Source organism: Oreochromis aureus, linkage group 12 (assembly GCF_013358895.1).
Source record: "Oreochromis aureus strain Israel breed Guangdong linkage group 12, ZZ_aureus, whole genome shotgun sequence".
Classification (NCBI taxonomy): Eukaryota; Metazoa; Chordata; class Actinopteri; order Cichliformes; family Cichlidae; genus Oreochromis; species Oreochromis aureus.
The window spans coordinates 2,993,374-3,012,058 of record NC_052953.1 but is presented as its reverse complement, the minus strand read 5'-3'; the positions used below and the strand labels follow the sequence as shown (position 1 = coordinate 3,012,058).

The 18,685-nt window shown below is 43.3% G+C and overlaps 2 protein-coding genes across 3 annotated transcripts in view; both read right to left on the bottom strand.

The window, feature by feature from the left end:
* Nucleotides 1–1,602: 1,602 nt before the first annotated feature.
* Nucleotides 1,603–10,922, bottom strand: dmrt3a (doublesex and mab-3 related transcription factor 3a). Its single transcript, XM_031756578.2, has 2 exons — nucleotides 5,007–10,922; nucleotides 1,603–3,834 (listed from the first exon to the last, which is right to left on the bottom strand). The coding sequence occupies exons 1-2, from the start codon at nucleotides 5,404–5,406 to the stop codon at nucleotides 2,822–2,824; spliced, it is 1,413 nt and encodes a 470-aa protein (XP_031612438.1). The 5' UTR covers nucleotides 5,407–10,922; the 3' UTR covers nucleotides 1,603–2,821.
* A 3,822-nt stretch (nucleotides 10,923–14,744) lies between these two features.
* Nucleotides 14,745–18,685, bottom strand: part of dmrt1 (doublesex and mab-3 related transcription factor 1) — a 33,055-nt gene continuing 29,114 nt past the window's right edge. For both annotated transcript variants that reach the window (XM_031756580.2, XM_031756579.2), the window contains exon 5: nucleotides 14,745–15,210. In XM_031756580.2, the coding sequence (XP_031612440.1) occupies nucleotides 15,053–15,210 (158 nt within the window). In that variant the 3' untranslated portion in view covers nucleotides 14,745–15,052. The remainder of the gene's footprint in view (nucleotides 15,211–18,685) is intronic.

Below are 18,685 nucleotides of genomic sequence, written 5' to 3'. Positions count from 1 at the left end.
AGCATAGCAACACACACACACACACACACACACACACACACACACAGATGCACCCAGCCTGTCAGGTCAGGATGTTGTGACATTGAGAAAGGTCAGTTTTACCAGGAATATGATGACATGCATGTGTGTTGGCTACACGATGGCTCCACATCCAAACACGCTGAATCATTTCATAATGTGAGCACAGCACAGTTAATGCATTTCACTGAGTCTTTCAACAGCTTCCTGTAAAAGAGACTGAGCAGTATGACTTGGTTAAAGCCAAACCCGTAGCATTACATATTTCTTGCTATTGGAAAGGTCAAAGGTCAGAGCAGTGATGAAATTGATTCCAGTTCAAAAGAGCCAGATTTCATGAAAATGAATGAATAGTGCAGGAAGAGTGGCTGTCTGAAAATTCGATGGATTGTCATTTGTATTTATTTATTTATTTTTGTATTTATAATTCAGTTTCCACATTTCTTCCTTCCAGGAGTCCAAAAATCTCAGCTGGAGCTAAAAAAAAAGAAGAAGAAGAAGAAGAAGAAGAAGAAAGAGAAACTAATTACAAAATTAAGTTGACGTTAAAAGTGTTCCCACTTAAATATTAGGTATAAAATCCATTAATGAGTCACATGTTACTTTTTTAAAGTAGTTTTTTAAAAGAAAATATTTGGTAAATTCATCAATTAATGGAATAAATGTTTATGTGCTGAAGATGCAGGGCTGAGGCCAGAGCTCCTATTTGTCAATATCATTGTGGTACATATAATGTCCAGTAAAAGCAAATAATAATAATAATAATAATAATAATAATAATAATAATAATAATAATTAAGAACTGGCAGAAGAAAATAAAAGCTTGTTATTTTGCAGTTTGTCCACCAGAGGGCGCTCTGCAGCTTCCCTGTTGGAAACACACCTGAGTCTGAGTCCATATATTGCAAACAATTAATCAATAAAACAAAGATTATTTTTAAATGGCATAGTTATATTATGTCAGTAAAGCCTCAGAAATATGTAACTGCACATGAATGTTAGTAAAATCTGTTTGTGTTTCATGAGTCTGAAAGACAAAATAATAATATTGGTCAATCGGATTCTTAAATCACTCAATAATAAAATGGTATCAGTCTTGAAAATATCAAAACAAAATGTCCAAATTAACAGACAGATTATTTTATTCTGGTTTCACATGTCTTTCTACATATATAAGATCACTCTGAAGCTTCTCTCGTGTTTTGCATCCACATTTTAATTTGTAAAGCTATCAGGTGACTGTAGTGCAGTAAAAACAGTGGCGAGCAGCACACGAGGAAATATCACTGCGCTGTCACAAAGCTCAGAAACAGTTGCCGAGGTGTCCATGAGCAAGGCAGGGGTTCAGCTTCCTCTTTCCTGCCCACACTGTCAGGTATTCTGTGGGTTTTCTCACATCACTCGTCTTCGTTACATTTACTGTTTTTAAAAGCTTCATTATCCACGTCACGAGAGTCACCGGCGCCTGTTTGTGGTTTATGTACAAAGGACACCACTAGATGGCAGCACGTGACAGGTTTAACTACAGTGAGGGGCCGCGCGCTGAGCGAAGGAAACGTGGACGAGCGGATATTCATTTCTGTATTTCTGTGAGTAAAAACAATTTTTCCCCCCACGTGCGTGGATAGTTTTGATCCACAGATTATTCACAGCGCCGTCACTTCTCTGTTGTAACTATAAAGTCACGTATGTTTATTTTAATCCGCTGCAGCTGCTTAATCCGGATGTTTCCTCTTAGCTGGGTCAGGTTTGAATTTGTCACATTTGAAAGGAGCGTCTGAACAAGCGGAAGTTTAAAAGCTGGAATATGTGATTGGTCTGCAGCAGCTGCGCAGATGATCAACACGTCACAGGTTTAAATACTGAACCACGAGCACTGAGGGAGACACGTGCTCTTATTATTGTGTTTGAGATTTTTAAAGCACTGACAGCCTGACTGACGTCACTGTCTGATGACGATCAGTGTTTGTTTTTCACTTTTACAGAAACATCTTCGATATGACACCAAATATCCAAACAGTGGGTTTCACGAGGTTTTAATCATTTTAAATAACATGAATATCATATTTATAATCTCATGTTTTAATGCATCGAACCAAACTGAGATTAATAATTATTTTTAAAGGAAAATCAGATTTTTTTAAAGCTGCTTTCAGATCCTTCTGTTTTATAGATGATATAAAAACATTTAATACAAAAACAACATCACGTGTCTGTGAGGAGTGCGGTGACGGTGCCACGGATGACAGAGATCAGGCCCACAGCACACTCATAAACATATTAAGTGTTTCCAGTCCTGATCAAATTGAGGTATTATTATTTCTGCTGCTCCATAAAACAAAATCATTATCGTGAATGTTTCCATATTTTGCCTGTATTATTTCTTATTATCCTTTGGTGTCACGCGTGTTTTATGTGTGGATGTGAAGCCGGACTGTGGGCAGACATGTTGTAGTCTAGTGTAATCGTGACTGAGTGTGTGTGAGCGCGCAGGCCGACACGCAAGAAAACAGCCTGATCCGTTTGGACTACTCACATTTATTTGGCATTACTCGACATGCAGCCATGATCCGGACACGGCAGATTTCACAGTACTACACATGCTTACAGGAAACAGCTGAGACGCTTTCAGAATAATGAGTCTGTTACATTCACCCGCTTTGGTCGAGTCCAGCGTGGGAAGCGCGAGGCTGATGTTTGAGGTTCATCGGAGTGATTGCTCCCACGGCTCAGCTCAACAGGACAGTCCATGCCGTCCACGCACACGTCCTGTCACAGTGACACATGTTCCTCAGCCTCCGGTTCAGCTGGAGGAGTTCAGGATGCGGGAGTCTGCGGAATCTGAGCGCTCCTCGTACTCCTCATCCGGGGAGTAGAGGCCCGGCTTGGGCCCCAGCGGGCACCCCTCCTCCTGGATGCCCACGCGCGGCTCCTCGGAGGGCCTGGAGGGGAGGAGGGGTGAGCCGCGGAACAGCCCGGGCCCGCCAGGGGCGCCAGGGGGGAACGGGGACACGTACTGCGCCGCGGAGCGCAGCTGGTACTGCTGCTGCAGGGCCACGGAGTTCCACAGAGTCACGTCGTTGTGCACGAAGGGGCCCGCGTGGCTGCGCGTCAGAGAGCTTCGCAGCATAAGCGGGTAGCGCGTGGGCTGCGGGAAGGACGGGTGCTGCAGGGGGACCCCCAGCGCACCCGTGGACACCACCCCCGCGGCGGAGTCAGAGGTGAAGCGCAGCGAGTCCGGGACCCGGAAGGCGGAGCCCACGGACCACTTGGCAGAGGAGGACGCCGGGTGGTAGGAGCCCAGCCCGGGTTCGAACAGGTGTCCGTTGGAGGGCAGCACCAGCGCGTCTGCGTGCACGTCCGCGTGCGGTGGCGCGCTGGCGTCAGGATTCCGACTGGACAGCAGCACCTCGATGGCCCCCACCAGGTCGCCCCCACAGCCCCGCAGGATGAGCTCCAAGACCGGCGGCTTGTGGGCGGGGAAGATCTTCTTGAGCACCTCGAGCGGGGGCCGGTTGGCCCGGAGGCTGAGGGGCAGCGTAATGGAGCCGCCGAGGCCCTCGATCAGCACGCCCTGCTCCGCGGGGCTGGCCGGGTACTTCTGCGGACTCTCGGCTTTGGCCTCCTTCTCGGCGCTCCCGGCTTTAGGGAGGCCGTAGCGGCTCTCCTCTGGCAGGGAGGGGGTCCCCGGAGGCTCGGGGGTGTAGCAGTTTGGTTTGGAGGCCTCGGGTGAGCTGACCGCATCCTGCTCCTTCTCGCTGGAGCTCTCTCCGTTCTCTCCTGCTGAAACCTCGTCTGCGCCGTCCTCCGTGGGCTCTGCGAGTCAGAGATGCACAAAATCACGAAAGAGTGTCAGCATCCACAGAAAACTTTAAGCACCCCCGAAACCTGTGAGCTCACAGGCGGTTAGTGCGAGCTCCTCACCCCGCCTCACAGTGCAAACACCTCCGCGCTCCTCACGGGGAAAAGCAACATGCCATTAATCGCGTGTCACGGCTTGTCCGCTACACGCAGACGTGTGAGGATTTATCTGAGCCTCCTCACAGAAGCTGTTAACGCAGAGTGCTGAGTGCGCGCGCCGTGGGATCTTTGACCGCAGTTTGCAAACACATCGCCTGTTGCTCGGCAACATTTCATCCGAAGCTGACCTCCTGTGAGAAATATGGCGATTATATTCGATCGGGCCTGTCCGCCGCTGATTACTGTAATCTTTTACAGTCACGCAGGAAATAAAAGCGCGCGTGTCCGAATCTGTGCTTAAAGTGTCAGGAGCAATAAAGGTGATTCGGGCAGGTGGATGGAAAGTAATTATTCTTTAATGGCTCTCACAGAAATAATTTCCACGCAGGTCAGCGAGAACTGAGCACAAAGATTTTATTTTATGTAAAAATATCCAGAAACTAAAATTTTCTGCGTGAAATAGAAGAAAATGATTAAAAGTTCAGCAGCAGAAATAACGTCTTTAATAATTATATATGCGTCATTATTTAAACAAATCATTGTTAAAAACTGAATTCATTCATATTGTTTTAAATGTATTGTTAAAAATGTCAAAACGTCTTTGTTTTATTTCACTGCAGTTTTTATAAAATGCTCCTTTCCTCAGAAACAGCTCATCTCTTCCTCTGTTTCCTGAATCTTAAAGTGAAACTTCTTATTCACGTGATTATTTCACAGAAATCGGAGTGATGTGTATCGTTCACTTCAGCTAAATGTGTCCTTATCAGTGCAGTCAGATCGGCGAGCAGTGTTGAAATGATCATTTCAGGTTTTATATTATTTCACATCCGTTTTTGTTTGACCTGAAAACAGTTTTAAAATAATAAAGTCACAATGTTTGTACTGTGAGTTTTAGGCCTTAAAAAATATTCTTATCAAAAAACATCCCATAATTTGAAGTTGTTGTTGTTGTTTTTTTCATTCCAAACAAACAATAATTGTTTAGAGAGTCAAATATCTCCCCCCTGTTCTCCCCGCTTCTCTCCTACCTGAGCACAGCGGTGCTCCGGGCTGCCCCGGCTCCGTGCTGCTCCACCTCAGCTCCAGCTCCTCGGTCCTCGGCGGGGCTGGCTGATTCCCCTCGCCGGTCCCGGCTAAGCCGATGCCGGGCAGCACTCTGAGGGACTCCGGGATGAGGCTTTCTAGGCTCTCGTTTGCCTGCTGTCTCCGGAGCGCCACCTGCGCCGCCATGACGCGCTGCCGCTCGATGATGAGGATGCACTTCTCGCAGGTGCAGTCTTTGAACCGGCAGTAGCGCTTGTGACCCTTGAGCCAAGACAGCACGCCGTGGTTCCGGCAGCGCGCGCACTTGGGGGTCCTCTGGAGGGGGGCCCGAGGCTGTGACACCGGAGTCCCCATGTAGAGGTACGGAGACCCGTAACCGTTCATTGCCTCGGGCTCAGCGTGTTTTCCAGCGTGGACGCGGGCGCGAGAGTCGCCGTCGGCCGCAGCAGCAGTCAGAGAGGTGGAGGTGGATGGAGCTGCTGTGCCGCACGCATGACAAGAGGAGGATGAGAGGTGTGGGCTTGTAGTGGAGGATCCACCTTTCCTCAGCTGACAGCACTGATACGCATCAGCCTCACACGCTCTTATGGAGACGAGCAGTAACCAAACGCGTCAAAGCGCCTGCGAGGATCAGATAACAGCAACGACCTCCCGAAGCACCGGACACACGCTGCTGGAGCCAAACACGTGACCCTGGACCCGAAATCAAACCTCATGTTACAGATTTATCAATGAAGCTACAGCATTACTACAATATTACTACAAGATTACTCCAATATTAGTGCAAAATTACTACAGCATTAGTGCGATATTACTGCAACATTACTGCAATATTAGTGCAATATTAGTGCGATATTAGTGCGATATTACTGCATTATTAGTGCAATATTACTGCATTATTAGTGCAATATTACTGCAACATTACTGCAATATTAGTGCAATATTACTGCAGTATTAGTGCGATATTACTGCATTATTAGTGCAATATTACTGCAACATTACTGCAATATTAGTGCAATATTACTGCAGTATTAGTGCGATATTAGTGCAATATTAGTGCAATATTACTGCAGTATTAGTGCATTATAAGTGCAATATTATTGCAACATTACTGCAATATTAGTGCGATATTACTGCAGTATTAGTGCGATATTAGTGCAATATTACTGCAACATTACTGCAATATTACTGCATTATTAGTGCATTATAAGTGCAATATTACTGCAACATTACTGCAATATTAGTGCAATATTACTGCAGTATTAGTGCATTATAAGTGCAATATTACTGCAACATTACTGCATTATTAGTGCAATATTACTGCAACATTACTGCAATATTAGTGCAATATTACTGCAGTATTAGTGCGATATTAGTGCAAGTAGCTCAGAGAAAAATCACTCTGCAGGACAGCCTCACATCAAGATTTAAGAGCTTCATGTTCTTTCCAGGCACTCGATTTGTTTTGAGCCCCTTTTCAGCAACATTAGTGTCGTACACCACACACACACACACAGACACACAGACACACACACACACACACACACACACATATAAGAAGAAGAAGCGTGTAATCACAAAACGACTAAATATGTCATCTCCTGTGTGCAGGTTAATCAAGGACTCGCTCCCTGAAACAAACCAGTGAAACCTTTAAATCTTAAATCAGTTGTTTCATAAAAATAAAATTCAAAGTGTTTCCTTTTTTCCGAACTATCCAAATGAGTCACCCACCAATGAAAACCTTTACGTTGTAAAAAGGTTGGTATTTAAAGACTGTTCATAATTCGATTACAGGCCCGGACATCTATCCGCGCTCTCCTCTGTTTCCTGCAGCCTGAAAGGCTTTAAGTCTTAATTCTAGGGGCGAAAAATAATAATGGCGCTTCTCGCACCTTTTACACAATCGTGCATAACTTAGCTGATTAGGCCTCTGCATGTATAAAAGCCCTTTGGGAACTATGTCGAGGATGCTGATATGTCCCTTCTGCCGGACTAATAGAGGGCATTGAAACATAACACCGGACAAAGCCGGGCCCATTTCTGACCGTAAAAAAGGTTTATTCAAGCAAATAATGGGATCCGAGGCTCGCGGCTTACAGCGAATAAGAGCACGGTAAACTTCCCCGCGTGAAGCCCGTCTCCAGGGCTATTAAGCTTTTAATTGGAAAATAGCAGAGGAAATTTCAAGGTGACTAGAGTGGCTTTGCAGTTTGTGCCGGACGAGTAGATTTGTGGGAGTGGGAGGCTGCGGGTGAACGCATAATAAATTTATTCGTGTTGTTCACGATAAAGAGTAAAACACGGGCGAGATAAAAGTTTATACTGCAGCTTCTCTGTTAGAGCTGCGGCTCTGCAGGATGCTGGAGGGACTCCTGCGTCTCCACGTCACGCACAAGGTGTCCTTTAGCGCCCTGACGCGCTGGTCGTGGCCAAATTAGCCACCGTGAGGTGAGGGGCTGCTTTGGAGGGGCATCACCTGCAGGCTTATCAGCTTCAGTTTAAGCAGTAAAACCTTCGTGAGTTGGGTTTAAACACCTGTTCGCTGTCTGTGACCGCGCTCGCTGTGACACGCGTGGGTGACACATTAAAAAAAGGTTACTCGAATTTACTCACGTTAGAAATGTAATCCAAATTAAACTTGTGCCAGTCAGGTCAGTCATTATGTATTATAGCCCATAATTATATGTAGCTGTGTCAACACAATATTGGCAATATTAATTCAATGAAAGTGCCCACTCACATGTGAAATGTTAATAATCTCAGATTGTACAGCTTTGATATTAAAACACTGAGTCTGCCTCACACAGTCACTCTCCATCACAGCCTGCTGGTGTTTCTGAGCTGGTCCAACCCAGAGGGACCTAAAGCTAAATAAATACATGAAGTTCTGTGTTTGTAGTGCTGTATGGCCTCAGTGCATCAGCATATTTATATTCTGTTTTTTTCACATATGTAGGTGAATATGGAAAACGCTGTCCTTTGTTCTGCCTTCTATAGGATATGTGAAGTTGTCCTATAGAAGCTTAAAATGACAGGATTGCATATACAGAGTATTTAAAATGAGCTCAAAGTCACACATTCTTTTACACATGAAAAATTATAATGTGGCTAAAGCAACGTGTCATTTATTGGAAGAAAAAATGCCTGAGAAAAGACACAGGAGAGTTTAAAAGACTAAAAATTAAATTATTTTGGTAGCTCCACACATAAGAGTTTAAACACTGTTTTGTTATTTTGAATAATCCTTCAGCAAAGCAGGAAAAGCAGCATTTATACTCTAATATTGTAGGATTACAACATTTACCTGAGTTAAAAAAAATTGTAAAAAAAATATATTCAAATTAAAAATAATGATTCTCTCTTTAAGGTGTCAGCTGAGGATGATTAATGTGTCTTTATACTGGCTATAATATATTTTCCTCATATTTATTTATTAGCAAATGTTGGCATTTGGATAAAAGTGCATATTTTCGAGACTCCACGTTGACTTGGTTTCATTATAAATTCTGTTATTATGAGAGATCATAGCTGGGGCTCATTGGTTAGTCACACAGAGCTCTGTGGACTTACACCATGCGATGTGACCTCCATCCTGGAAATCTGGACTCAAACTAATGTGTCAAAGTCCTTTTTCAGTTTTTGCTTCATTAATGGAGTTCCAGTATTTATTTCAGGCAGTTTTGCTCATGACACAAAACCATCCCACGGTGCTTTCAGTACTTTGCACTTGAGTCTCTCCTCATGTTGGAGCTCCTGTTTACACTGGCTGAGGGAACTCCTCCAGCGGGGCCCCTCCGGAGCGGGAGGAGGAGCTGACCTCTGCTGAGTGAGGTTTTTATGAGGTGCTGATTGGGGGCGTCGCTGCCACTCACAAGTCCTGTCACAGAAACGCTGATTTAAGTTTCCCTGGGGAGGCGGGACACTGAGCAGGAATTAGCTGGACATCTGACGTCTTTAGAAAGCTGACCGAGGACATCAGTCAGACCTCAGCCTTCATCAGGGAAACAGGGAAAGGCTGTGTTTTTAAGACCGCTGCAAGAAAATCTATAAGCAGGCAGTAAAAACAAAATACTGAATAAATTAAACAGAAATATCAGCAAAGCGTGCACAAGTGAGTGTGTCATTAATACTATCAGTCTCAGAGTTATAGATTATATTAACATCTCAAACTGAGCTTATTCTTTTGTCTCTTATTATCTCACATTTGTAGAAAATAAAATCACGTGTGATTATCATCATTAAGGAGGGCAGGTCATTTTTATTTGACTTGCATGTAAAGCTATAAAATGTTTGAAGCTGGCTAAATATTTTTATGGTGTTCTTTACGCGGCTGCTCAACCCTGTCGGTGCCGGGCAGGGAAGTAAATTTGATGATAATAACTACAAAAAAAGGAGAGATGCAATAATAATACTAAAAAACAGGACTAATACAAACTGGTCTAAATCTAAAGTTGTCATACAAAATGTGATTCATTATTAGTGATCGAACGAAGGAAAACAATTTTCATATAATTTCATGAGTTAAATAATCATTTAGATTTTTCTGTGCAAAACAATTAAAGTGTTGTTGTTCTCAAAAGATTTTCTGCTTTTCTTTTATAATTATTTTATGAGCTTATTATCTCACACACAGTGTGTGCTGATGCAAACCTGCTGGTCTGACACTGAGATTCAAATAAAACTGGATCTTTTTTAACAACTGAGTTAAAACTGTAATTTTGGGTGCAGAGGGGAATGCTAAAAAACCCACTTTGAGAGCCACTTGGTCCAAATATTTTACTGCATGTCTTGCAAGGTTGCAATCTCTTTTTGAGATATAAATAAGTATAAAAAATACAATATTTAATGATAATCTCTTCATACCAAAATTAGGCCATGACTGAGGCCTCTGGTCCTCTCAAAGGCGGCTCTGTGTCTCAGATCAGGGAAAGGTGAACCTGGGAAGTTAGTTTTTACAGTTTGGCTCTTTTATTGATGCTCGGCTTTCAGGACAGACATTTATGAACAAAGCTCGTTCTGTCCTTCAGACAGCCGTGCTCTCAGTGAACCAGCTGGATTCAGTGGCTGCTTCTTGGTTACACGCTTTAATTTTTCCTGGATTTTTTAAGGTATGCAGAGTGGAGGCAGAATATTCCAACAAAACTCAGCCTTTATATAAAATAGCCTTTTAGTGGTAATAAAAAAAAAAAAAAGAAATCTAAAAATATGACGAGCCAGAAGATCTGACAAAGAAAAAGGCAGGACTATTTATACACCGAGGGCTGATTTGTGAGAACAGGAACAGAACAAGACACAGGTGAAAGTAAATAACACAGGTGAGAAGAATGAAGTTAAACTAACACAAGAGAATAAACATTCAAAGTGAAACAACCAATCAGCAGTCAGCAAGGAGAGCAGACAGGAAACCAGGGTGGGATCGAAAACTGCTACTATGTAAAAATCAAGACTAAACTCAGGACTGCAAAGCTGTGAAGTAATAATCAAAGACTCAAAACTCAAACCTTCAAACACTAAAACAGCCAAAAAGAAACGAACACATGACAGCTTTAGTCAAATGTCCTCACAGACAACACTCACGAGTCCTCACACACGAGGCGGTGGGTTAAAAGTCAAAGAGCTGAAATGAGAAAAAGAATTCGAGTTCACCCGATCACCACGGCTCACTGTTTACTTTTACTTTGAAAGAACATTCTGATTGACATGCATCAGCCTGTTGAACTGCTGGTTTGCACCAAACTCTCACTCCTGTAGTTTAAATGTAAAACACACTTACAGTCAGTGCACCTGGTCCTGTGCTAAAATGAAAGGGTGAGAAGTTCGGCCATCCGGGAGGGGCTCAGAGTAGAGCCGCTGCTCCTCCACATCGAAAGGAGCCAGTTGAGGTGGTTCGGGCATCTGACAAGGATGCCCCCTGGGCGCCTCCTGGGTGAGGTGTTCCGGGCATGTCCCACCGGGAGGAGGCCCCGGGGCAGACCCAGGACGCGCTGGAGAGATTATATCTCTCGGCTGGCCTGGGAACGCCTTGGTGTTCCCCCGGATGAGCTGGAGGAGGTGGCTGGGGAGAGGGAGGTCTGGGCTTCTCTGCTTAGGCTGCTGCCCCCGCGACCCGACTTCGGATAAAGCGGATGAGGATGGATATTCGATATTTAATCTGTAAGCTGCTGTTCTTCATGTTGGTTCTGGCAGATCATTCCACACGCTGGAAGAAAGAATAGCATGGAGAAAGCAAAGTGTGTGAGAGTCACTCAGTGTTCCTCCACAACAGCTGACCCATCCACTCTTCCACGGACGCTCATGAGGAGTTCATACGTCCTTTTTCCTCAGATTTCCATGGTAACCGCTGGTAGTAGCCACGTCCTTTTCTCAGCCGTTATTCCGTCATTTCATCATCACGCTTCATCTTCTTGTCAGAGTGGGAAGAACCTCTGTAAAGTTTGTTGATATGCGTCATTATTTTGATGATTCATGCTGAATGAGAGAGAGATTTGATTTCTGCTGCCTCTAAAAAACAACATCACCTTTCTTCTGTATCACGTCCTTTGGAGGCGTAGCATTTGAACTCTGAGCAAAATCTTCATCATTTTCAAAAAAAGGTTGCTTATTATTTCTATTTTTTTTAATGTGATACATTTTTAACAAATCTGCTGTTTGTTGGTCTTATCGCAGATTAAATGTAAACTCTCAGTTCTGCTGCGCCTGGCTTTTCTTTTTTAATCATCTCCCAATGAGAGACTAGCAAACACCATCAGCTGTTTCTAACCACTGAATATTACTCAGTGTGTGTTTTTATCACTCATGTATTAACCCTGTTCAGTTTTCGTGAGAATGAGCGCTTTGCTGTGTGAGGTTGTGATTTTTCATACTTTAATACTTCAAAAAGATTCAGTTCATTCTTTCAGAAGTTTCTCTGCAAACCCTTCATTTGACCCAAACAGCCATCTCAGCGCTGCCAGCATCGCACCAACTGTAAAATACTCTGACCCGGCAATGAAGGTGACCTCCTCTCTTCTATTTTTATACATTTCAGTCAAATTATGTTGCAGTTTTTTCAGTTACCACCAAAAATGTCCTTTGTGACATCACAGTGGACTAGGACCACTACATGTCTGCTCAGTTAATCGTCGAGTCCAAGTTTGAGGCCGTAAACAGCCAGAGCTGATTTTGATTTCTATCTAAAAGGTGAGACAGAAGTGAAAATAGTGATAAGATGCTAATTTTAGACGCAGACTCGCCGTGTCAAAGGGCACCTGTTGTTCTGTGCTTCTTCTGTATTATTAAATATACAGTATGGTGTTATTATGGCGGACAATCATATTAAACAAGACAAAAAAATGTAAATCATTATGTAGAAGAACTCCCTTTTTCTACTTCTGTATTTGTATGAGGTCACTGAGAAAGCCTGAGCCGTCCATGAGCTGTGGCGACCCCGAGAAGTAACCGAGCGGCCACATTTCTCATTTATAGTGAATAAAAACTAAACTAGAAACACATTTTTAGTTTCAGTAGTATAAGATGTATAAGGCTTATTTTGAATTGTGAATCATGCAAAGCTGCTCTAGCAGAGTCAGGAAAAACAACACAGATCTGGGAATGAGTAGAATGGGAGAACTGGTTTCCTTTAATGCAGACTGTTTCATCTACACAGTAAAATATCGTCTCAATAAAATAACCTTTGAACTCTCTCCTTTCCAACAGTGGTGCCAACGTTCTGCCCGTTCCCAGCGGTTTGAAATTTCCTCCTCCAGCTCTGAACGTGCAGCATCCCCTTCCACACCGTCTGCACCGAGCTCCCATCACTCCCCGAGGAGGTGTCACGGCGGGATCCGAGCAGATTTTATCTATTACGGGGGGCGTGATTCATGGAGGCGGAGGCAGCTCAAGGAAAACCGACCCTGTGACACTTTCTCCCCTGCCTGTATACAGGGCAGCAGCTACAGAAGGACAAGGCAGCGGCGGCCTGACAACTGTGATAAAATGGCCTTCCTTAACTAAACTCATAAAGCACGGGGCGATAAAACTCAATCTTCTGTAAAATCCAATTAAGTCATTATCTGACTGATTGTATCTTTAATTGAAAACAGAAGTGACAGTAAATTTCTGTGATATATCAGGATCAATCGATACTGCTGTACAATCTGGTCTCCAGAGGTGATTTATAATGTCAGAGCCTTATAGGTAACTCCACATTCTTCTCTCTAAAACCACTGGTGGATGAAATTAAGAGTAAGTGCATTTCATAAAAAAACAAGATGGTCACGTTATTGATTACAACAGATGGGGCACAATCCAATGAATGTTCCCACAGTGCAGCACAAAGAAAATACAAGTAATTTTCTTTGTCTGTTTTATATCGTTGTTCCCGGCACACGGCCGCGTTCGCACTCCATCACGTCCCAGCGTTTTTATTCCCAGAAAACCTGTAGCGACATAAACTCCAAAGCTCCAAATTACTTTTGTTGCTGTCTTATTCAAACGCAAACACAAATAAAGGCGTTGGAAGCGAGCCGTTTTAAATGAATCTCTATAAAACACAAAGAGCGTACGGAGCGGGGAGAGCTCCGGGCCGCCGCGCAAAGGCAGAAGAGTTGCTTTTTAATTTACAGTTAAACTCTACGAAGTCAAATGCAGCTTTATGCTTTGCTTCACTCAATGTAAAAAGAGCAGAAATGAGAAAGTTAGTTTACATTAAAGCTTCAGAAGATGCTTTTTTCTCCACATGTTCACAGGCAGAGATCAGCAAACCTGGAGCTAAAAACACGAAATATTCCAAACGACAGCCGCCGGCCTCCGCCTCTGCTCCGCCTCTGCTCCATCTGACAGGATGTTGGAAAAGTTGCAAACAGTAAGCCGTGTGCACAGCTGACTCCTGGCCACAGGAGGGTTAAAAATACAATAGACATGCAAATGCTGTGGAAGATATGATGCTGCTGGATCTGCACCATAAATAAGCAGCCGGTGATCACCATGCACCAACGCAGCAGAGGACACATGATTCATGTCTAACCCGCCTCACCCATCCCACGCCGTCCTCGGGAGGATACCTGAGTCTGACACGGACGTCCAGTCGGAGACAAATATTTTATTTTTGTTATTTTTTTAATATCAGCTGACTTTTCCAAATCTGAAAAATAGTTTTTCAGATTAAATCCTTCTTTTTTTCCCCCATTGTGAGAATTTGGGTTTACAATATGGGTAACAGTGGGCTTACAACAGCCCATAATTAGCTGACATGACAGCGTAATGAGGTTACTGTACATGAGCCAATAACCCAGAGGAAACATCCATATATAGTTTCATTTGGTCAGATCAAATAAATCGCCTGGTTCATAAATAATCATAACAAGTGAAATTAAAGTTAAATCAAATGTTATTTTTAACAAATCTTAACTTGAAAGTCTCGTTTTTGTCCACGGCTGTCTTTACGTTGCTCGTTTATTGAATCAGAGTGTTAAATGTTGAGCCGCAGTGAAAATGTGCACGCGGACACTGACGGAGGTTAGACGGTTAAAGGTTGTGCACGCTGATTATTTAACAGCACATCATCCTGACATGTTTGTTCTTTACAAGCTGCAAAGAGTTTAACACAGAAAAAATGTAGTGTTCTTGTTCTTGTCTGTGAATAAGTCGATGTGAAAGTCAATCATACTAAGCAACCCTCATCAGAAATGCGGCGCTCCGGCTTCATTCAACGTTCAAAGGAAAGAACCAAAACCTTGTTCTGCATTTAAAAAACCACTTTATTTCTGTTTTGAAGAGTTGCTTCACACTCAATCATCTGATCTTGATTAAAGCTAATCAATTAGCCAGTTAATGTACATTGTGATTCGTAACCCTGAACTGGATTTAAGAGCTAAAAATGAGCTACAAATACAAGAACAGTCTGTGGAGCTTTAGAAGGGAAACGTGAAGACAGCGTGAAGACAGCGTGAAGCGTGAGTGAACGATTAAACGGTTTTTAAAGAACATCAAGTTTCAGCTCGTCCGAGCTCGTAAAGCTTCTGTCGTGTGATCTTATCCTTTTCTTCTTTTATTTGGTGGCGCCGCCTTCGATGGCGTCGACGGTGAAGCCGGCTGCCTGGCTGCTGGCCTCGCATTCAGCCTTGGCGTCGCCGTTAACCAGGGAGCTGATGGAGCGGCAGACCATGGTGGAGTCGTGACCAGCGGAGATGCTGCTGGGTGAGAAGGCTGCGGGAACAAGACAGATGGAGAGTCAGAGATCCAGCGAGGAGGAGCAGCGAGGAGGAGCAGCGAGGAGGAGCACCGAAGATCTCAGTGCAAAAATGTGCTTCTCTAAAAAGTCTGAACCCTGAGAGTCACCAACAAACTGCACATCGATCCAATTCATTAACATTAATCAAACCCAACAATGTCGGGGACTAAAACAACCACCTGGGTAGATAATGAACACATTTTTTCGAATGACTCGATTTATGTTGGTTATATAAAAGTCCTGAGCAATCCCTCATTTATATTTTGCTCGGACGATGAAAAATAGACGCAGCAATGTAAAGCAACAATATTTTGTACCTGTCCAGGTAAGCTTGTACTGCACTGGCAGTGCACTGAAAAATGAAGCTGTGGCCAATCACATGCTTTGCAGATGGTTTTCATGGTGGCTAAAAACCTGACGGTGCTGTTCTGTGTTCATAAATCCATCAGTGTGAATACATCTCCTACACCACTGGCTGAACTGCAGAGCCTCCACCGTGTTTTACAGTTAGCTGCAGACTCACTGTTAGACTGTGATTCCAATCAAAACTTTAATCACTCCATCAAACCTGTTCCACTGATTTTCAGTCCACTTCTTGTGTCATTTTCACACCTCAACCTTTTTTCCATGTTTCCCTTCATTAAAAATGGCTTCTTAACAGCCACTGGGAGGCTTCAGGCTACGTCCACACTAATATTTTGTGGACATAGCCTGAAGCCCTATTAAAGGTTAATATCAGTCTGTACATGCTCCAGATAGCTTTTCTTCAAATTCTTTAATTCTCACTCGCTTTTGCAACTTTGTACTTTTGTGTTACTCGCAGCAACAACTGCGGTGGTCAGAGGGCCCGGTGGCGCCAGTGTCCGGCAGCCTCGCCTCTGTCAGTGCGCCCCAGGGTGGCTGTGGCTACAATGTAGCTGCCATCACCAGTGTGTGAATGTGTGTGTGAATGTAATGTAAAGCGCTATACAAATACAGACCATTCACCTCATTGTTAGTCCATTTAAAAAACTCGGTGCTTTTCCTCCACATTCTGCCGCGACGTTTCAAAGAGCCGGAAAGTAAATAAGCGGCAGACAGAAATGAGGCAGGTCGAATCTTCTTGCGTTTCACGCATGCACAGCACTGGAACGTAAGCATTTTCAGCCGTTTCAATGTGGATGCACAACTCTGTGAGAACGACTGAAAACGCTAGTGTGGACGCGGAGCGCTTTCAGGCAAAAATGCCATTTTCAAATTTATCCGGGCTAGTGTGGACGTAGCCTCAGTGAACAGTAAATGAATCGACTGAAAGGCTGATCCGGCTCTCCTGTCCTGTGTCAGGTCTCTGCTGGATTTTATTTCTTTCTTACAGATCCTGCTCATCTCCTGGACTCGACTGAAAATCGACTGAAAAAGCAGCCAATGTCTACAGAAAACTTTGAAAGACCTTCAGAAAGCCTGGAGAACTATCGCTCAAGACCACCTTAAAAATCTTTTTTTTTTTTTTTTTAATTTTTAATTTTAAACCCCTTATAGTCCCACACGTGGCAATTGTTTTTGTAGTCCTTTGCATTTAACCCACAGAATGGGTTAAATGCAGTCGGCAGCTACCAATCCTAAGGAGCATGAAAACATGCTGCCACCCTCTCTCAGGACGCCTGCTCATCTCAGTGAGTTAAACCAGCACTCACATTAATTATCAAAGTCACATTAGTTATTAAAGTATTAAAAACAAAGATTATATTTCACACAACTTTCCATAATCTTTGCTGCACCAACTACAAAAAGTCACAGAATTTGATTGAGGAAATTCCTGTGAGGAGTCGCTTTTCGATTAAAAACACCTCAGCGACACATCCAAAAGCTTTCACCATCAGATGACAAAGTTTGGTGAGCTTTGCTCGACACATTTGATTATTAAATATTAAAACTCCATTGCAGTGAAATGATAATGAACCAGGAAAAAACCCCTGACAATCCTCAGATCGTTCACTTCACGTCTGACAGTGAAGTACAAATCTCTTCCTCAGAGACTCCTTAAAGTCATTAATATGATAGATTCCTATTACCTTGTGTAGATAGACAGGACAGCGCACATATAAAATAAACATGTCTCCGTGCTGTAAGGCGAGTAAATGAGAAGGACAATAGAAATACTACAGTGAGACAGACAAAACGGGACAGTAATCACCAGCTCTGCAGAATAAATGCTCCTCTGTGTTAGCCTCGATATAAATATGAGCGTACGGTGAAATGATTCCTGGCAAAGCCTGGGATTTACAGCAAATTGAATCAGCGAGCAAAAAGAGAAGACAGTGACCACAAAACAAAAGCATTACATCTTTTACAGTTAACAGCGGAGCGATGTGCACCCGCCCATTTTAACACTCGCTCTGCAGCTGCAGCACAAACACTAACAGCAGACCTCAGGCTGCTGCTTGTGCTCACTTATTAATAATGATCATTTTCACTGTTTTGGTTTGGTTGTGGCCTTTTCTACTCAGGTACCTGTTTAAGGGCCACTTTCTACTTCTGAAATGTTTCGTGTAGTTAAACTTCTAACTGTTCGAGCTTGGAGACGATGAATAAAACTGCTGACATCCCAGTTTTGGTGCTCAGATTTTTTAAATCCTGTTGTGTTTCTCAATAATTTCACAACTTAAGTTTAAACCTTCACTTACACTTTAAATTAGTTTATACTAAAATGTTTGATGTAACTGAGCAGTAGTATAAACTACACTAATTCAATTTTATTTATATAGCCCCAAATTACAACAACAGTCATCTCAAGGCGCTTTATATTGTAAGGCTACGTTCACACTGCAGGCGAAAGCGCATCAAATCCGATTTTTTCGCCCCTATGCGACCCGTATCCGATCTTGGTATGACAGTGTGAACGGCACAAATCCGATATTTTCAAATCCGATCTGGGTCACTTTCGTATGTGGTACTGAATCCAATACATATCCGATGTTTTAGAAAGCGACTGCTGTTTGAACGGTCAAGTCGCATTAAATCCGTCTTTTACGTCACTGACACAAGACAGACGCCAATTATCAGCGCCGGAGAAGCGCCTGATAGGACATCGCGAACGATTTCCTACCATCCGGTGAAACTGTTGGGAAGACAACGTTGGAGAAATGTGAACATTTTATTTTTACTGTATTTTCTGCAGATTCTGACAGAAATCTGCAGATTATCCTTTGAAGCACCGCTCCTCTAAAACAGCAAAAAGGATCATTATTAGGTCATCTACATTATTATGTAAATAACAAAATAACTTAAAGCAAAAATCTGGAAACATAAAGTCCGAAGTCTTTATATTAAGGGCAATCAGTCAAACAATATTGTTTGCTCTGGGTCTAAACAGAGCGAGTTCTGTGTGACATCTTCTTTTGCGCATGCGGGCCGCTTTGAGCGTTCACACTGGAGCGCGTTTGATGTCGCATTTTATGTGTAGTGTGAACA